At 46.2% G+C, this 18,091-nt stretch overlaps 1 protein-coding gene across 10 annotated transcripts in view; it reads right to left on the bottom strand.

Annotated features, from left to right (window-relative positions):
* GRAMD1B (GRAM domain containing 1B) overlaps positions 1 to 18,091 on the bottom strand; it is a 216,808-nt gene that overhangs the window by 85,215 nt on the left and 113,502 nt on the right. Inside the window, exon 2 of one of the 10 annotated variants that reach the window (XM_074977042.1) lies at positions 17,979 to 18,022. The exons of 8 other annotated variants lie outside the window; for them this stretch is intronic. Coding sequence is in view for 1 of the 2 variants with exons in the window: in XM_074977035.1 (XP_074833136.1) it covers positions 9,867 to 9,889 (23 nt within the window). In the remaining variant the exon portion in view is untranslated. Of the gene's footprint in view, positions 1 to 9,866; positions 9,922 to 17,978; positions 18,023 to 18,091 lie in introns of those variants that run through there. One more of the 10 variants, XM_074977035.1, reaches the window with a different exon arrangement.

Here is an 18,091-nt window from a genome sequence, read left to right as displayed (position 1 = left end):
CAGGCTATTAATCTGTCTCTTTAAATCGCTCTTTCACCTAAAAAGACAAAGGAAGCAGTTCTTTGGACTTGGGGAGCAGTTCTTCATTTGGGAACATGTGGAAAGAATCTGACTTTCAACCAAGTCTAGTCTGTTAAGCCTAATCAACTAAGCAGCATTGTATTTTTACTTCTCTTGCAAAATTTCCAACTTTACTACCCTGTACTTGCACTCCCTTCAAATCTCTCTCTTTGTAATTAAATAAACTTGTTTGATTGTTTATTCAAAACTAACCCACGGCTGTGTTTAAACTGAACTGTTTGGGTAACAAGGTAAAAAATGCGCTGTTGCATACAGGCCATTTACAGAGACAATCCACCTCCAAAAGCTGAACTCTCCAGGATGCACTGGACAGTGCAGAACACATTTTTAGGGAAAATTCAGGTTGGAGTGTTCTGGGGTCACCCTACAGGTAGCAACCAAGATTGCTGGAAGCCAGAGTGGGACTGGTATGTTGCTAGAGTAAGAGGTGTTGGACTAGGTTTGTGGCTATACACAGACAGTCAGAGTGTGACCTCCAGGCCATCTGGCTGTTTGTGAGAGGCTCAAGTTGGCAACCTCACTAGCACCACAGGCTGCAGGGCAGGTGGTAACAATTCCTCAATGGTCTGGATTGCACCCTGGAATGTGAAACACATGAGCAGTTCTTCTGACTTCCATGGCATTATGTGAGTGCTTAGACTGAATTACTTTCTTAGAGCTTTCCTGGACTGGAGACAAAACTCCTCTGTGCACTGCAGAAACAAGCCTCTGTGGCACATTTCATCAGTAGAGCTCAAAGGGTTTTTTTTTTTTCTTTCAAGGACAAAGAAATATGATAAACTTACTTTTATAGATGGAGAAACTGAGGCAGGGTCAAACTGATCATTCCAAAAGTCATTGACACAGTCAGAACTGAAACCCATGCCACCGGGCTTCCTGCAATCTGGCATAGCTAATCTGTTGAACCGCACATCCACAAGCCACCAGAATCTTGTACTTCCATGTCTCATCTGAAAGATGCTACCTAATCCATTAGCAGAGCGCCAGAGCATCAGTTCCACCCTAAGAAGGGAAAACTGCCACCTACTGAATTTGACCATAGCTCGCTTTCCTGCCTTCACCCTCTCTGTGGCTCATTGATCTGCAGGGTGAAGAAAGAACAGTCTCTCCAACAGTCCAATTTCATCTTTACTTAAGGTCCATAGCAGCGTTTCCCAAATAATGTTCCATGGAACCCCGGGGGTTCCGCAAAGTGAAAATAAGGGTTCTGTGTGAAAATTCCATTAAAATAATATTTTATGATTTAAAAAATAATAATTTAATATTTCAGCATTAATGAATTTTATTAAAAACAATTTTCATTTGTTTGCGCCATGGTAAGCGTCCCTGTGTAACCTCAGCTTAGTGAGAGAATGGAGACAATGACATCACTCCTCAGCCCTGCATGCACAGTCGGCAGTGTGATCACCTGTTATGTACCACCCTAAATCCCTGTCCTCACTCTCACGGAAGGTGAATCATTTTAGGGCAAATTATTTCAAGAATCTTCAGCTTTCTCAAGACGTGCAATTCATCAGTTGTTCCCCTCCACCAACATCTACTCGTGTGAAACTGGGTTCTCGAATTACGCAGCATCAAACACGAAACACAGGTACTGACTGAATGCCGCCCCAGGTTCGCGAATCCAACTTTCCAGAATTAAACTAAGGATAAAAAGAATTTGCCAAGAAAAGAAGAAAAAACACTCTTCGCACTGAAAACTGCCAATATAACGTGTATTCATTTTAAGCTTTATTTTTTGTACCTATTAAATGTAATTTTTGTTTTTAAATATGTGCAGTTAAATTAAATGTTGATCCGATGACCTTGTTTAGTATTTGTTTATTATTATCCTCACTTAGTTGTGGTCTGCTTTTTCAGCTCCGTATGTAAGACTGTCTTTAGGGGTTCTGCAAAATTCTTTCGAGTTTAAAAGGGTTCCGTGGCCAAATAAAAGTGGGAAATGCTGGTCCATAGGTATCAACGCCTATAAAATTCCAGCCCGTTTTACGAAAACTACTTCATGAGACATTTCTAAACAGGCTAAAGGACTGAACAGAGTACATGAGGACAGCCCTGACGGTTACCTTGCCCACCTCAAACTGGGGCCCGATCAACCGGTGGCTGTCCAGGGTGGCCAGCTGTCAGATGGCAATCACGACCCTCTTCTCCAGGGGGACCATGGGCCTCACACAGTGTCCTGGTGCTGGAGGGCGGTGGCAAGCCAAATGACAAAGCTCCAGCAATGTCCACTTCCTCACATGGAAGTTCTGGAGCCAGCGGTTGTCATCCCAGTCCCCCATGACAAGCCATTCCCACCACTCGCCACTGGTGGGATAGCTCCGCAAAGCGCCATATACCCAGGGGAGGGGGCACAGACACTGCCCCATGGAGGCAGCCTGCAGGAAGGCAGCTAGGTGGCTGCCCCATCAGAGGAGCTGAAGAATGGCAGCGAACACCATGCCCATAGCCTTGAGGAGTTTCCCATAAGGGAGCTGCTGGGGATCCATGTAGGACAGGTCTTTTGAAAGATCGCCTTTCAAAGGAACACTGTATTGGGGATGTGCCTTTGTGTGTTGAGTTTAATTGAGCACCATCCCCATCCCATCACCAAGAAGGAAAACACTCATTTTCTTAAACTGTTTGCAGATGAAAATTGAGCCCAGGGGGGAAAAAAAAACAAAAAAAAACCTCAGGTTTTGCGGGGCTTCCACCAAAAACTGTCCCAGACCTGAGCAACCCACACCTCCACCCCAGCACCATGATCTGGTCAGACCATCACCAAACTGCCCACATCCACTTCAAGCAGTTTTATTATAATAGTCATTCGACAGGATGTCATCAATGGTATTTGCTCAGAATGCAACTGTGCGTGGTCCAGTGCATAGGTTCTATTCCTAGGCTTGAGTTCTAGTCTGGCTCACGGTGTGGTCTTGAGCAACCCACTCTGGGTCCATCAACACTGCACACTCAGGTTCGAGACCACACCCTCCTCCAAGCACACCAGACTAGAGGGATGTGTCAGTAAAACAGCCGTTTTTTCAACAAAACCCATGGAGCATCCATGATTCCCAAGGCCATTCAGTCAACAGAATGCAGCACTTTTGTCGACAGCCGTACCCTGCTCGCCACAGGGAAGAACACTGCTGTAGACAGAAATCTGTTGACAAACCACTGGTCTGGAGGTGGGGCCTCTGTTGCCAGACAAGGCTTCCAGAATACCGCGCAACCCTGCCTGCTGTTCTACAAACAGACTGGCTGGGCAGTCTAGCCGCTCTCCATCGACAAAGTGGATCATTCTGTTGATCTGTTTTAGCGTCTGACCACAATCTTTTGACAGAGGTTTTGTTGCAAGGTATCTTCCGACACAAACTTCTGCTGACAAATCCCTGTAATCTAGACGTAGCCTGAGTGTAACTTGGGTCATCAAGTAATCAGAACCCAGGTCCTACAACTCTATTGGCAGGCTGGGTCAGAGCCTGTGTCCCACTGTAACTCAGATCCCAACCCTATCATTTTGCAGTGCGGACGCAGCTTAAGCCACACACCCATTTCAGAAGTGAACAGACCACTAGGGATGCATAAGCATCACTGTGAGACCAAGGTACACAATGCAGTTTAGATACTCAACAACAGACTTGGAACTAACAAGTCCACAAGCCCAGGTCCCATAGACCTGGGTTTACAACCCACTCTAGACTTACCCTTAAGGGTCTCATCCAATGCCCAACCCAGTTCCAATGCGACTCTTTCCATTAACTTCAACAGGTATTGGATATGGCCTGTGGCCTCTCTGAAAATCATTTCCCCGTTCAGTAATGCTGTTTTCCCACTGCTACCACTGAGAAACTAGCACAGAACTTGCTGTCTAATCTGACCTCACTGTCATGTGTACAAACTACAGTTACAAGAAACTGGTCAGAAATGCATCAGAAGATTTGGGGAAGAATTTTAGCATGCAAGGGCATGGGTGGCACTGCCTGTTAAAGACACAGATTCAATCAACTGAATTCAAAGGTATTTTATGCAAGTTCTGTTCAGAAGGAGAGCTATTTGACCTGCCGCATGATACGTTACACCCTCTCTTTCTAGATCACCACCAAAGGCAAGTGTCAGAAGTATTGATTCCCAAGGTTAAACCACAGAGTTTAACAGCACTGCATTTAAAACCTACATTTCCAAAATGTAGCAGAGTCACATTTGTAAGTCGCACATACACGAGTCTTAAGCGATCAGTCATCAGTGGACAGATAGCACATTATTATTTCTTTCAAATAAAGCATGGGGGGAGGTATGTAGACCAAGGGGTGTTACTGATATACAAAAAAGAAGAATACAAAATATGTGTAACACGTTAACTTTTAAAGCGAAGGTCAAACACTACCGTACATTACGTAATGTCCCATGAACTACTTAGGTAGGCTGTTTCTTAATCAAAGAGGTGGGGAGAGAATTGATTTGATTCATTCACTTTTTATTCCCATATGCAATACAACAAATTTCATTTCTACTGCATAGCCTAGCCCTTAAATCTTTACAGCATCTATATGGAAACTGGAATTATTAAGCATTGTATAACTACCCTATGTAACTGGAGTATAAACTAGGCGAATCTCAAAAATACACACAGATAAGTTTATCTCTCAGTGATAGCACAGTCAATTCGCATTTGCAGAATTTGTCTCCTCTGACTCTTTCTTGCTCAATTATAACAAACTTCAAAGAAGTTAAGCAGTCATGTAGCTGCTTGTCGTCATCTGAAGAAGTGGGTCTGCCCCACGACAGCTCATCACCTAATAAATTATTTTGTTAGTCTTTAAAGTGCTACATGACTGCTTGTCTGCTTTGTTAGAATACAGACTAACACGGCTACCTCTCTGTTACTATTCAAAGAAGTTGTATGCATCGATCATTCACTCACATGTGGCTGATAAGCTGCCGAAGTACCACTCCCCATCTTACCCAATGATGGCTGTCAGCGAAACACAACAATAATCAAGGGACAAGGCAGCTGTCACAAGCATGACATGAAAGCAAAGATGTTGAAGTGAACATAACTGAAAAAAAAACCTAAAGTTAATCCTACTGCTCCATGAGACCGAAGACATGCACGTAACTTGAGTTTTGATATTCTAAATCCAAAATTCTCTAGTTCTGCCCAGTCCCCACAACTCTTTTCTTGAAGACTCCTAAGTGGGGTGGAACATCATTTGTTTCTTGCTCTCACAACCACAAAATGGGAGGAAGGAAAGAAAATGACAGATTTACATTTTTACGTCAACTCTTTAGCCCTCATTTTCACAATAGGTTCTGGAAACATTCTAATCAATAGTCTTAAACCAGGGACTCCAAAGGAGCAGGGGAAAAAAGGAAATCAAATCCACCACCCATCCTAGCATGCCACTTATGGGAAAGTGAAAAGGGAGGGAAGACCAAAAAACCAACAGGTGATCTTCATGACACTGGAAAAAAATTAGTATAGATGCCACCCGTCTTTATTTTTGCATGTTTTATTTTGCACTTTTTAAAAACGCAACCAGCCAACTCAGGATGCTGCAAAGTGTTTGTGATGATTCAGTCAGTGGTGCTTCTCACTGTAAGTGTGTTTCGAACCAACTCTTTGGTGTCAGGGGATCACAGTGCTTGCTGCAAAAGTTGCTGACTAAGCAAGGTGCTGTCTGATTAGCATCATTAAGAATCTAGGACATGATGCCGTAAGGATTCTTTATGATGTTGCACTTCTATTGAATGTAAATTAATTCAATGTGTCATGGCACGATGATACTGCTTGATATGGCGATGAAATTATGGTACAAATTGCCACGATGAGCTTGCACCGCAAAATAATGCAGCATTGTGTTGTGATACTACATTATAATGTGAATATACCACATTGTGACGCTGTTTCTCAACAGTATGATTTTGCATTGTTACATGATTATTCTGCATTGTAACGCTATGTTGTGATGCCATTACATTGCTTTCTGACATGACAGCATCAAAATGCTATTATGCTGTGATGTAATATGACAGCCTTTCACAGTAACTCCAAGGTGTGGTGTTGTGCATGATGTTGTGATAGTATAACACGATCCCATTGTACAAATATATGAAGTTGATTTGCAATATTTATGGTACCTTCATACTGTGTCCCCTCATGACAACATTGTTTTGAGATGATTACATTTCACCACATCAGCCCATGATGTGATGCCCTGACATCACAATGTCTTGCTGATGTAATATGACATCATAACATGACCCGAGAACACGATATTGCAGTAAAATAGCATCATCGTTTGATGCAATGGGTTTGTCCGACCAGTGGGAAACAAATATTCCACTTCTTAACAGTCAAAAAGGATGGCTCACAAAAGCCTGCCCTGTGCTGTAACTCTTTCTACTGTGTGAAGAAATCAAGTTTCTTCCAAAAGCTTGCTTCATGAGAAAATCAGCAGTAACCTTGCTGATCTCATTTGCAATTGGAAATGATGACTTTTAGGCCGGTATGACCGAAACTTGCACTAGCCTGTCACTTGCTCAATGGTATAGCGTCCAACACTGACAATCCAAAGTTGAGGTGCTTCCTTAAACAAGTGTTAAAACCATTGCTATAATGTTTTTTTTGTTACGCAGGTTGCACACAAACCTACACATTAATACCTGCAGGAGTCTGACAAACAAGCAGGGACAAGGGAAAATCTGTGTTTCAGCCTTGGGTCTCGCCTCCTTTTGAGGCATGCGCATAATTCCATTAACAACAACCACATGTGGTTTGGAGAAAACAGGCCTTGAAACATCATCCTTAATATACCTCAATGTGCTTAAGAATTTCGGCATGCCCAGCAAATAAAACCGACTGTGTGTATTTCCAAGACACAGTCATCATAAGTACAGTTAGTAAGTGAGGATGGAGCAACAGCCTAGAAAGTCCCAACCATTTTTGCAAAACTGTACACAAAACACGGGATCTTTTACCCACCACTAAAATGCAGTCAACTCTGGTGAAGAAAGTGATATTTTATATGTATTTAATAGGGAGAATGCTGAACAGTTTTTCCTATTAGAACTACTAAAAGATTTAGTAGTCCTGGTGTTGGTCAGGCTTTTGCAGGAGCTCAGGCCTTGGGTGTTGGGCTGTGACTCAAGGCAGGAGGTGGTGGGCACTGAAGTCAGGGCAGGGAGCTGAGAGGGGCTCAGAGAAGCTGGGAGGGGACTCAGGGAAGGGAGCTCAGAACATGTGGCTGGGAGGGCTGAGCAGGCTAATGGGGCCACCTGCGGCAGCAAGAGCAACACTGCTCCAGCAACAGTGGCCTCCCAGGGCCACCAGGTCTGCAGTATTCTGGAGGTGGCAGTTCCTCTCCAGGGTCGCCCGTGGAGGTGGGGGCTGCACTGCCCACACAGGCTCCTCCCCTTTCTGCCTGCTGTCCAATCCTGGCGGTGAGTATGGGAGCAGGGGAGAGTGGATCAGGCTGCTGCTGTGGGGCCTTTGTGTCAGCACAGAAGGGGTGGGGGGGCTAACCATGGCCAGCATCAGCACAGGAACGTTACCCATGGCCAGCACCATTCAGAGCCCCTCTCCCTGTCTGAAAGGTGCAGCCAGCCCCTTGTGGTCATTCTGCGGTATAACCGCCCCTGCTAGCAGACCTTGCTTTAAGTTATGATGAGAGGAAGCTGCACTGCAAGTTTGATGGCTCTAGCTCTTTTCATTCAGGAGGAGTTCATGAACAAAGGGACTCACAGACGGACCAACGGACACACAGACAAACTCTTAAATGTACAGTAGATGAGCTAAAGGGAGAAATGTGGAGAGACAGAACAAACTGAAATTTGACCAGCATACTTGGGGCTAACACTCTCCTCCTCTGCATGTACCTGCCAGGGAATCTTCAATGAACACAAGTGCTCAGGTCCTGAGTTAGGCTTCTCACAAGAAAGCCATCACCTCCATTCACCTATCCCATGGGTGTCCAACCTTTTGGCTTGCCTGGGCTGCACTGAGTGAAGAGGAATTGTCTTGGGTGCATATAACATATATAATATAGTTAATGTATATAAATCACATAATAATGTTAAAAGTTTACGATCTTGTGGGGCCGCATTACTAGCTGTCCAGGGACACCTGCAGCCTGCAGGCTGGACATGCCTGACCTATACCTCATGCTGGGATACTGATTTAGAGGGAAGAGTGACACCTACTGATATACCTCCATTACCTCTTTCATTATCTTGGACTCTAGAAAATTTCTTTAAGGTCCACATTCTGTGCTGACTTTACCAAGCTTTATAAAACTGACACGGTTACAGGCCAATATACTAGCTAGAGATTCTGTCTTCAAGAATATTTTACTATCTCAAAGGTGTGTTAGGTAGTTACACTATTAATAGCAACAACACTAGATGTGCAGTATTGTTCATGGGGGATGCAGAGGCTAACATGATAGGGTTGTGTACTATACACGCTTACAAAATACATAACATCTTGCTTGCTTGACGGTACTGCGAAACCATTACGCAACCTTTCAGCCCAGCCCAAACTACACATAAGATAGTACATCTATGAATGTTTTTTTTTCTTCAAAAAAGCAGGAAAATCGTAGGATTCTCAAATATTAACATATTTGCCCTTAATATGTGTTTTATTACATATATGCATATGTTCATGTATCTATAACACAGGCTATGTCTGTGTTTGCACATAAACACAGAATGACAGAAACAAGAGATGGAAAAGACCTATTAAGCCATCTCTGGCACTAGTCCCTCACTGGGTCCCGCAGCAAGATGTTTTCCTGATGCTACATATTCGAGTGCTTTTCTTCCCACAGAACAAATTACCAACAACAACTGAAACAAAATAAAAAACACGCTTTGTCCTTCTCACGCACCTTCTATATAAGGATCCTAAAGCACTTTTCACACAGTACTTAAGCCAGCCATAAGGTAGGGGGCTAATTTTATTCTTACTCCCGCCTCACACACAGGGAAAATGGGGTTTAAAAAAGAAGTTAGTTCAGTGCACTGTGAACTAACGTCACATCCAATTTCATTTTAAATTACAAAGTCATGTTGCAGTGAAAAGGGTGGAACCTTCCCCATCAAATAAAGTTCAGACTTCATTTTTTGGGTTTTTTTTTTGTTTTGCATCTCTGTCATTTTCCATCTAACGTATATTTTGCAGCAAGAAAGTGCATCTGAGTTTAATTATATATATTTATATTTCAACTTGGAGGAAGACACCCCCCCCCCCCCCCACTCCTTTGGTAGCGAAATTTCCTGCCCCAGAGCATCTCCTTTTACAGCAGTGCTATCAAGCCCTGGAAATGAAGGCTAAGAATGCGCGGGGACTGACCCCAAAAGAGCAGCTATGGCCAGGGCCTCTGCACCTGCCGCGGAGCTGCTCGTCTCTGCGCCCCCCGAAACACCGTCAGGGAAATAACATGCCAGCAAAGCGCCCCCCGGGGAGCAGCGCTTTCGAGCGCGAGTTTCGGAAGGACCAGTTCGGCTCCAATTCTGCCAGGCCAGGAGGAAGGGCCGCTGCGCCGCAGTCCTGATGCGGAGATGCCCCGGCTGGGAACGGAACCCTCTGCCCAAGCCCACCTGCAGGAGAGCTCAGCACCCTCCAGCGCCTTCCCCCGAGCAGCTGCCCCCGGCTCAGGCGGCGGCGGTGGAGGCCTCGCACTGCAGACAGGTACCAACCAGTGCGGTGCCCGCGGCGGTTTCCTAGCCCGGCCCCGGCCGCAGGGATGCGCCGTGCACGGAGCTGGACGGGAGACGGTGTCGCTTGCCCGCCCCCCCCCACTTACCAGGCGAGCTTGAACCCTTTCATGAGTACAGTCACCACCAGCCGGTGCCCGTCTCCTGCTCCGCCCGCGCCCGGCGCCAGAGGTCCCAGGACACATTGGAGCAGCCGGGGCAGGAGGCGGCCCCCCGGCCAGCGCGGCGTCCCATGCGCGGCGCCCTTGCGGCAGGCAGGCAGCCGCGTCCTGCCCTGCCCAGCGCGGCTCAGCCAGGCTCCCGGCGCCGCTGGCTGCGGCTGATCGCTGCTGAGCATGTGCGGCGCCGGCAGGGCAGCGGGCTGGAAAACATGCCCTGGCACGGCCGCCCGGCGGAGATCGGGGCGGAAGCCGGCCCCGGCTGCTCCCCTCGGGCACGCGGCCGCCGGGCCGGGAGCCCCGGAGCTGCAGGGCAGAGGAAGAGCGCGCCGCCCCGCAAGGGCCGCCCGGGCGCTCCGGGTCGCGGCTGCCCCGCACCGCCCGGGGCCCCGCCGGGGGAGGAGAAAGCCACGAGGTCCCCGTGCTCCCTTCTGCGGCCCGAGCGCGGGAGACGGGGGCCCGTCCGAGCCGCAGCCCCCCCAGCGGAGCTCCGCCAAAGTTCAGGGATGTTCAGCTCCAGGGTTTGGGTTGAGCCCGCGCTGCAGGGAAGAGGCCGGCCGGGGGGGGCAGTCAGAGGCGGGGGTCCCACGCCCCCTCCGAGCGCGCCGGCCAGGCCCGGCTCCCCCTCCGGGACCCAGCTGGCCCGCCCCTGGCGTGTCGCAGCCGGGGAAAGTGGGGGTGGGCGGCAAGGAGGGACCCGGCGGCTGTTTTTAAACACACAAACAGATGAATGGAGTAGAAAAAAATAGACTGCAGGGGGAGGGGAGTTTTTCCTGGGCCCAGGAGGACCACTTGATGAAGCAAATTAAGAAGGATGCTTCATCTGTTCCTACTAAGGACAGGTAACACCCCATCCCCCGCTCACAAAACCCTGCATTTGACTTTTGTATTTCCTTTAGCGAAGGAACTGAGTCTTACCCCTGGAAACTCACGGCCTAATAAACGTGGGAGTCTCCAAAGGGTTAGAGGACCATTTGGTAGTTGTACAGCCACACCCACAGTCTGAGGCTATTAGTGTAGCTGGGGTAGCCCCTGTATTTGAGAGTGCTTGGTGCTTGCACCTCCTAGCTCCCAGGGAGCCACGCATTCCAACTTGCTCCCCTTTGTGTAAAACGCAACCAGCCCCTTGCACATTCCTCTTGCTCCCCCTTGAGAAAGACCCAGCTCAAGGTCTGAGTGACATTCAAAACCATCCCTGAAAGAAGTGTCCTTAACGACCTCGGACAATATTCGCAATACGTTATGAGTGATCTAATCTGATAATCTGTCCCAGAAAGCAGCTAGTAGTGGAAGCTTTAATTTCCTTTAATTTACAGGAAAACTAAACCTCCAGGCTCCATAGCGGTTCAGAGGAACACAAAGAAACAAGGCAGCTTACCCTTACCTCTTCTCAAGTAGCCTTTTGGGTTTAACTAAATCACAAGAACACGGTCCCCTTTCAAATCAGGCTGAGACAGTCTCTCGTGCATTGGCTTGGCCATTTCATACCGAACCAGAAACCAAAAGGGAGGAAGAAAGGAATAGCGATTGCTCAGGGGAAAAGAATTCAAACCCCAATGAAAGGCTGTCTGAGGCTTTGCTCACTGTTACCTTTGCTGAGCTCTGTGACAGAAGAGGTGCTAATGCCAAAACATGTTGGTACCACCTTTGGATTAAAGCACTTATACAGGCCCTGATACTGTAGAGCATGAAGCAGTCTAAGCTCCCAGTGATTTTATTGGGAACCCAACAGCCTACTGGGACAGATCCAATACTGACCAGGGATGGACTTGGACTGCACCTTTGAATCCAAATATCCCAAAACTTTGAAGGAATTTGGTTCCACAAGGAATCTCATGGTTGGCAAACATCTTCATTTAATGGAGTACTTACTACAGTTTCTCAAGGCATATTTCCTCACATTACTGCAAAACAGTAGAATGCAAAATTTGCAATTCGCACCCTGCATCACCTCAAATCCAGCAGCTCCACTTCCTCTGCTCATTACATCCACAGTTTGAGCTCACCTCAGTTTCTGAACTGCTTTGAGCCTGTGGCCTGCACGCAGTTTTGGAGAGAGGCAAACTGCAATGCCGCAAAATGGGGCAGGAGATCTGCAAGTCTGGTGAATGTAGGACAGACCAGTACTGCAAAGTCACACCTTTGGAAATCACAGCTCAGACAGGGAGCAGGCAACCACGTGCTGTTTTATAAGAACATTTTGGAGGTCAGGAATTTATCCAGCACAAGAAAGGCTGTCGGGAGTGTAAGCTGCAAACTCTGGCAGAATTGACTGCCCCTCAGTGAGATTTGGCTGGGATTTGCATTCTGACATCCTTGAAGACAGTCTGGGTGAGGGGGCTGCAAATAGCCAATCAGCTGTGGTGGATCAGAATTAGGTGATCCCTGCTGTCACTTCTCCTTACGGTATCAGCTCTGCACTTCTACTGCCTTGCCCATCCCCGTCAGTTAATGCTGCAAAGGTGAGTCCTCTCCTCACTGCTGCCCCTGTGCCCAGGCGCACACCAGAAGAAAGGAAGTGGTATTAAATATTAAGCTTGGAAGTATAAAAGTGGTGGGGGAGGAGGAACGAACAAGGCACAGCAATTGCAGACACCTCCGAAGGGATAAGAACCAATAGATGCTAAGCACTTGATCCATTTCATGCAAGGTTGAGTCCAATGATATCCTGAATATCTGCCCCATGAAATGAGCAAATCAAAATAAAGGATAGTTTTGTGATTCAGATGCAGGTTTGGAACCCAAGATATCTGGCGTCCACTCCTGGCTCTGTCACAGACTTCCTGTGTAACACAGGGCAAATCACTTAATCTTTACATGCCTCAGTACTCCATCTGCAATACAGAGAGCCATAGTTTACCCCATTTCACTGGCTTCCATGAGGATAAATTTGTTAATGAGAGCTTCTGGTCCATCGGAAATCTCATGCATGCATCCTCTCTCATGGAATGTTGGTGCTTTTCCTCTTAGCCAGAATTGGGAACTGGCGCCACACACAAACATTTAAAAAATTACAAAAGCAAAACCTCTGCATTGCTTTTTCAAACTATAGGAAGTTCTGATTGGTAGAAGCCACTCAGATATCTGGATGCTTTTCCCAACCTCATCCACAAATGATCATGTCCTCAGTCTGCAAATCTAGGCTGGAGTGCTTGGAAGTACAGAGGAGCGACTTCATTCTTGCTCTGTACCTTGTGCTAAGGGATTGCAAAATGACACTGTTCAGATTGGGTAGTGGTTCATGCTCATTTTGCACAGGTGTAAATGTCTGAACAAAGTGTGAGGCAAAGAGGAAATCAGCCCATCACATTTATGGCAAAGTTCCAACATACAAATCTCTCTTTGCAGCATCACAGCACTTAACCTTCCAATCCTGGATGAAAGTAATCAGTGCAAAAGTCACCATGGAAATTAAAATCACTTTGAAAATAAGTTTACTTTCCATTACAGTTCGATCTACTTCAATAAAAGAATAGATTTTTAACAAACATATTTAACTTGGACTTCAGATCTCCATTATCACTGTTCTTTTTTACCTGAGATTTGATTCCCTCTGCATCAGCGGGTCCAGCCGCTACCACAGACCTGGAGGCAAGGTGGCGGGGGAGGCCATGTCTCCAGAAGGGGCAGGGCTGAGGGCAGTCAGCCCTCAGAGCAGCACAGACCACAGTGCCTGCCCCCTCCCGCGCCCATTCTTAGAGTGCTGCGGAGCCTCCACTGCCCCTTACCGCTTTTGTCAGAGGGCCTGATCTCCTACGTCCTGGCTGGACAGCCTCCCTTCACAGTTGGACTGGGGTTTTTTGCTCTCTTTTCGGGATGAACCACCCCCTTGTTCCCGCTTTTGACACAGTCCTACACAATGTTCTGATACACAAACAAGGAAAACGCAGTCTAGGTAAAATTACTGTAAGTGCACAACTGGCTGAAATAATATATTCAAAGAGCAGCTATCAATGGTTCGCTGTCAAGTGTGGAGGATACATCTAGTGCGGTTCCAAAGGGTCAGTCCTGGATGTGGCACTGTTCAATTTTTTCCATAATGACTTGGATCAAGAAGTAGAGAATATGCTTACAAAATCAGCAGATGACAACAAACTGCGGTGGGGAGGGGAGGAATTGCAAGCGTTTGGAAAACAAGGTTATAATTCAAAATGACCTTGACAAATTGAAGAATTGGTTTGAAATCAGCAAGAAGAAACTCAACTAAAGGAACTGTGACATCCTTCATCTCGGAAGGAAAAATTGCAATGCACAACTATAAAATGGGGAACAATTGGTTAGGTGGTAATAGTGAATCACAGATGAAATACAAGCCAATAAGCTGATGCAGCTGCAAAAAAGATAATATAATTCTGGATTAATTAGCAACAGTGTCCTCTGCAAGCCATGGGCAGTAACTGTCACGCTGATGAGGCTTTCACTGAAGTTCTGTGTCCAATTCTGGGCACCACCATTTAGGACAGATGTGAATAAAATGAACAGTCTAGAAGACAGCAACAAAAATTATGGAAGGTTTAGAAAACTTGACGTAGGAAGAGAGAGTCAAAAAATTGGGCACGTTTAATCTTGAGCAACTAAGACTGGTAGGGGAAGAGAGGGAAGCTGATGAAGCAGACTTCACATAAGTTAAGAGGTGCTACAAACAGAATGGTGACTGACTGTTCTCCATGTCTACTTAAGGTAGGACAAGTAGTAATGGGCAATTATTGCAGCAATGGAGATTGAAGTTAGATGTGAGGAAAATGTCAGGATAGGCTTTCTAAGGGCTCTTGCAGAATGACCCTCATGGGAGGTTTTTAAGAACTGGTTGGACATACAGCTGTCACGGATGGTCTAGGTTTACTTGGTCCTGCCTCAAGGCAGTGGGCTGGACTAGATGATCTCTCAAGGTTCAGCCAGTCATTTCTATGAAAGCTGTGAGGTCATCATGAACCAGCATAAGAGAATCAGAGAAAAACAGGGCTGGAAGGGATCTCAAGAGGTCATCTGAGTCCAGTTCTCTGCACTGAGGCAAGGCCAAATGGACCTAGAGTCTAATAAAGCTTCCTTGACATGTGTTTGTCTAACCAGGGCCTCCAAAAAAACTTCCCCTCATGTCACAAGACAATAGTATCACTTGCCAAAACATGACCACTGGGTGCTAACATGTGCTCCAGCCCAAAACAATTCTCAGGAGACTCCAATGACAATCTCACAAGCTTCAAAATTAAGCTGCATGCTAATTGCCCTATGATGAAAATTAACTTTGGCCCAGGACCACTGGCCAAAACATGGAGGCTCCAAATCTATGGGAATATGAAGCAATGAATTTGGGTTTGCTCTGTGGTACATCAGGATAATATCAATTCTTTAGACACCATAAGCAGCAAAGGAGAGATGACTGCACAAATGCAGTGGAAAGTGGTATTACTATCCTGTTGTTACAGTCCATTGGAGAGCTCAGTGTTTGGGCTAGTACGGTAAGCTAGCCTTTTCCCCAGGGATTCTGTGTGTTCCCAAATCTAAGCAAAATTCAAAGGTATGGGTACACTGCATTTGAAACCCCACAGCAGTGAGTCTCAGAGTCCTGATCTATGACTTGGGCTTCCTCCACAGCAGGTGAGCAAACTTTTTACATGAGGCCCCACTTTCTATCCCTGCAATCAGTAGAGCCACCCACAACCTGTCTTATGCAACCCAAACAGATGGAAATTTTGTTTTTATTCATATAAAAAAACCCCTTTCAGCATGTGTAAGAAAATAAGTATGTGGAATGTAAAAACTTTATGAATCGGCTTATAAATGTATACACACATGCTTACAAACTATGACGTATTTTTAAAAAAATTTAATTATGATGAGCCTGACACCCAGCAGCCAATCACTCTGTGCCCCCCTTTTGAAATTTCACATTTCCCCGAGGAAGCCCACCACCCACTTTGTGCACCCCTCCCCTATAGTGCTATAAACAGTAGTATGGATGCCTTCATTCCTGGGCTTCAGAGTCCATGCTTCATCCTGAGCCACAGTGTCTACACTGCTGCTTTTAGCATTGGAGCAGGAACCCAATTCTGTAGACCAAGGGTCTGAGACTTGCTGCTGCAGGTTGTAAAAAACATCTTAGGAACTTAGAGAATTTAAGTATCAACCCTCTGAAGGCATCGAACAAAGCATAATATCGGGCAGAGAGCTAAAATAGAGGATTAAAGGACATATACTAGAACACAAAGCTTAATACTATCTGGAATTGAGTAGCTTAATATAAACAGCACTGGAAAAACCTCTGATGTCATTTACCTCAGTGTAAGTACAGAGTATCTGCTCCCAAGCCAGCACTGGCTAAAGAAAAAAACAACCACCGTGCTCACATTGTTTCTGTTTTGCAATGATCTGTTTTATAAATGTTCACAAAAATGTTATCAGCTTTTCTGTAAATAAAAGCCAAGCCCAATAAGTCTTATCACAATGGGTTCAATAAGGGCACAAAATTTTGTTTCACAAATTCTAATGTTTGTTTTTAAAAGGCCACTTTTCTATGAAGCAACTTTTCATTGAAAACATTTCTGACCAGTCCTAAACTGAGGACAGTAGGGCTACTCCCCCTTTACAACAGTGTCATTTGATTTCAGAACTGGCCCATAGTCCCAGGCCTTAAGCATTCTGGATCGCAGTTATTTTTCAGATCACAGAGATATATGGAAATGATACTGTCTAAGCTGCAGGAAAGTGATGGTGGGGGATGATGGAGAACAGTGACACAAATACGGTAACAGGGACAAACTTACACTTGTACAGCTTCTCCCATCCAGAAGAACATCGCAGATTTTACTCACAGTCTACCAACACAGGCACTGCAGTGAAGTGCAGCCACCTCTGACAAACACTGTAGCCGTTATACTGCTACAAACAACAGTTCCCAGCCATTTGAAGAAAGAATTACTAAAATTCAGTTGAAACAAGGGAACTGAGTCAAGGGAAATATTTACTCAGTTTGAAATATGGTAAAAGGCCCAAGGTTAACACCCTTCCTCTAAGGAAACACATCATGGGTTCCTCAGTAACCCTGCATGCTCAGGACCTCAGATACACATCTCTCTAAGAGTGGCATTCACAGCAATACAGCACACCCAAGCACACACATTGCTTGGCTATCTGGTTCAGTACTATTTCAAAGGGAAGACATTCTACCGTGGGTATTACTCCCTGCAGCACCTGGTCTTTTTCATCTCAACTACGATGCATGCCAGGAGCTGCTGACATCAGGACAAACTGATAGGGCTGCAGATATTCTGAGATACTAACAGTGCCATAGCCAGATGTGTATGCAAATCTCCCTTTCTGAATACTGCTGACAGAATGCCTGGCACACACTTCCAGGCCCATATCTCCCTCACAAACCACTCCGGTCTGGATAGCTGCATTCTTGTAATCGGGGACAGCTTTCCAAGCTCCCAGCCCCAGGAAAGCTGCACCTACAAACTGGCAAGAGCAAAGACTGCAAGCAGCATGCCTGAGGGGATGCAGGGCCCCTGCACTCTTGAATGAGTGCCTCTATAACCTCAGCTCACTTCCTTTCCCCATCTCCTTGTAACAATACATTGCTGAAAGCCATTTCTGATCTGCAATTTAGTTTCCCTAATCCAACCTCTCAGGCACCCTCCAGTGTCGCTCTTGGTGTACTACAGCCAAGCTGCCTTATTCAACGTCCAAACTAACTCGTGCCCCTTCTCTGAGGGGCAGACAAAGGCAACAAAGGGCAACAGCAGCCAAGAGACCAGGAATTGCTTAGTTCTTCCCTCCCACTCAGAAAAATCCCCATAATAGGCTAGAGCACAGCCGGAAGAAGTTCCATCAGACCTCAAAGGAAAGTAGCACATACAGGCTGAAGGCGTAAAGCTCGCCAAGGAACTTAACCGGGGGACTTGGATCCTGTCTTGGCGTTAAGGCAGCCCCTGGAATGGTGGGGTGGGGAAGGGAGAAAAGTAGAAGGGAGAGTGAAAAAAGGAAGAAGACGCCAAGCAAAGGCACTTACGCACAAGGAGGCCGGCAGCATTTCCATCCTACCTTTGCTGTTGCCATATCAGACGCCTCCATGCTTTCTGCTTGGCCTATCAGCAAACAAGACCATTCAGGGAAGGCGGGTGGGAGGGAGAAAAGGAAAGTCAAAGATGAGGAGC

This window comes from Carettochelys insculpta, chromosome 25 (genome assembly GCF_033958435.1).
Source record: "Carettochelys insculpta isolate YL-2023 chromosome 25, ASM3395843v1, whole genome shotgun sequence".
Taxonomy (NCBI): domain Eukaryota; kingdom Metazoa; phylum Chordata; order Testudines; family Carettochelyidae; genus Carettochelys; species Carettochelys insculpta.
Note: the sequence above shows the minus strand (reverse complement) of the source record. Positions and strands in the feature narration are given on the sequence as shown.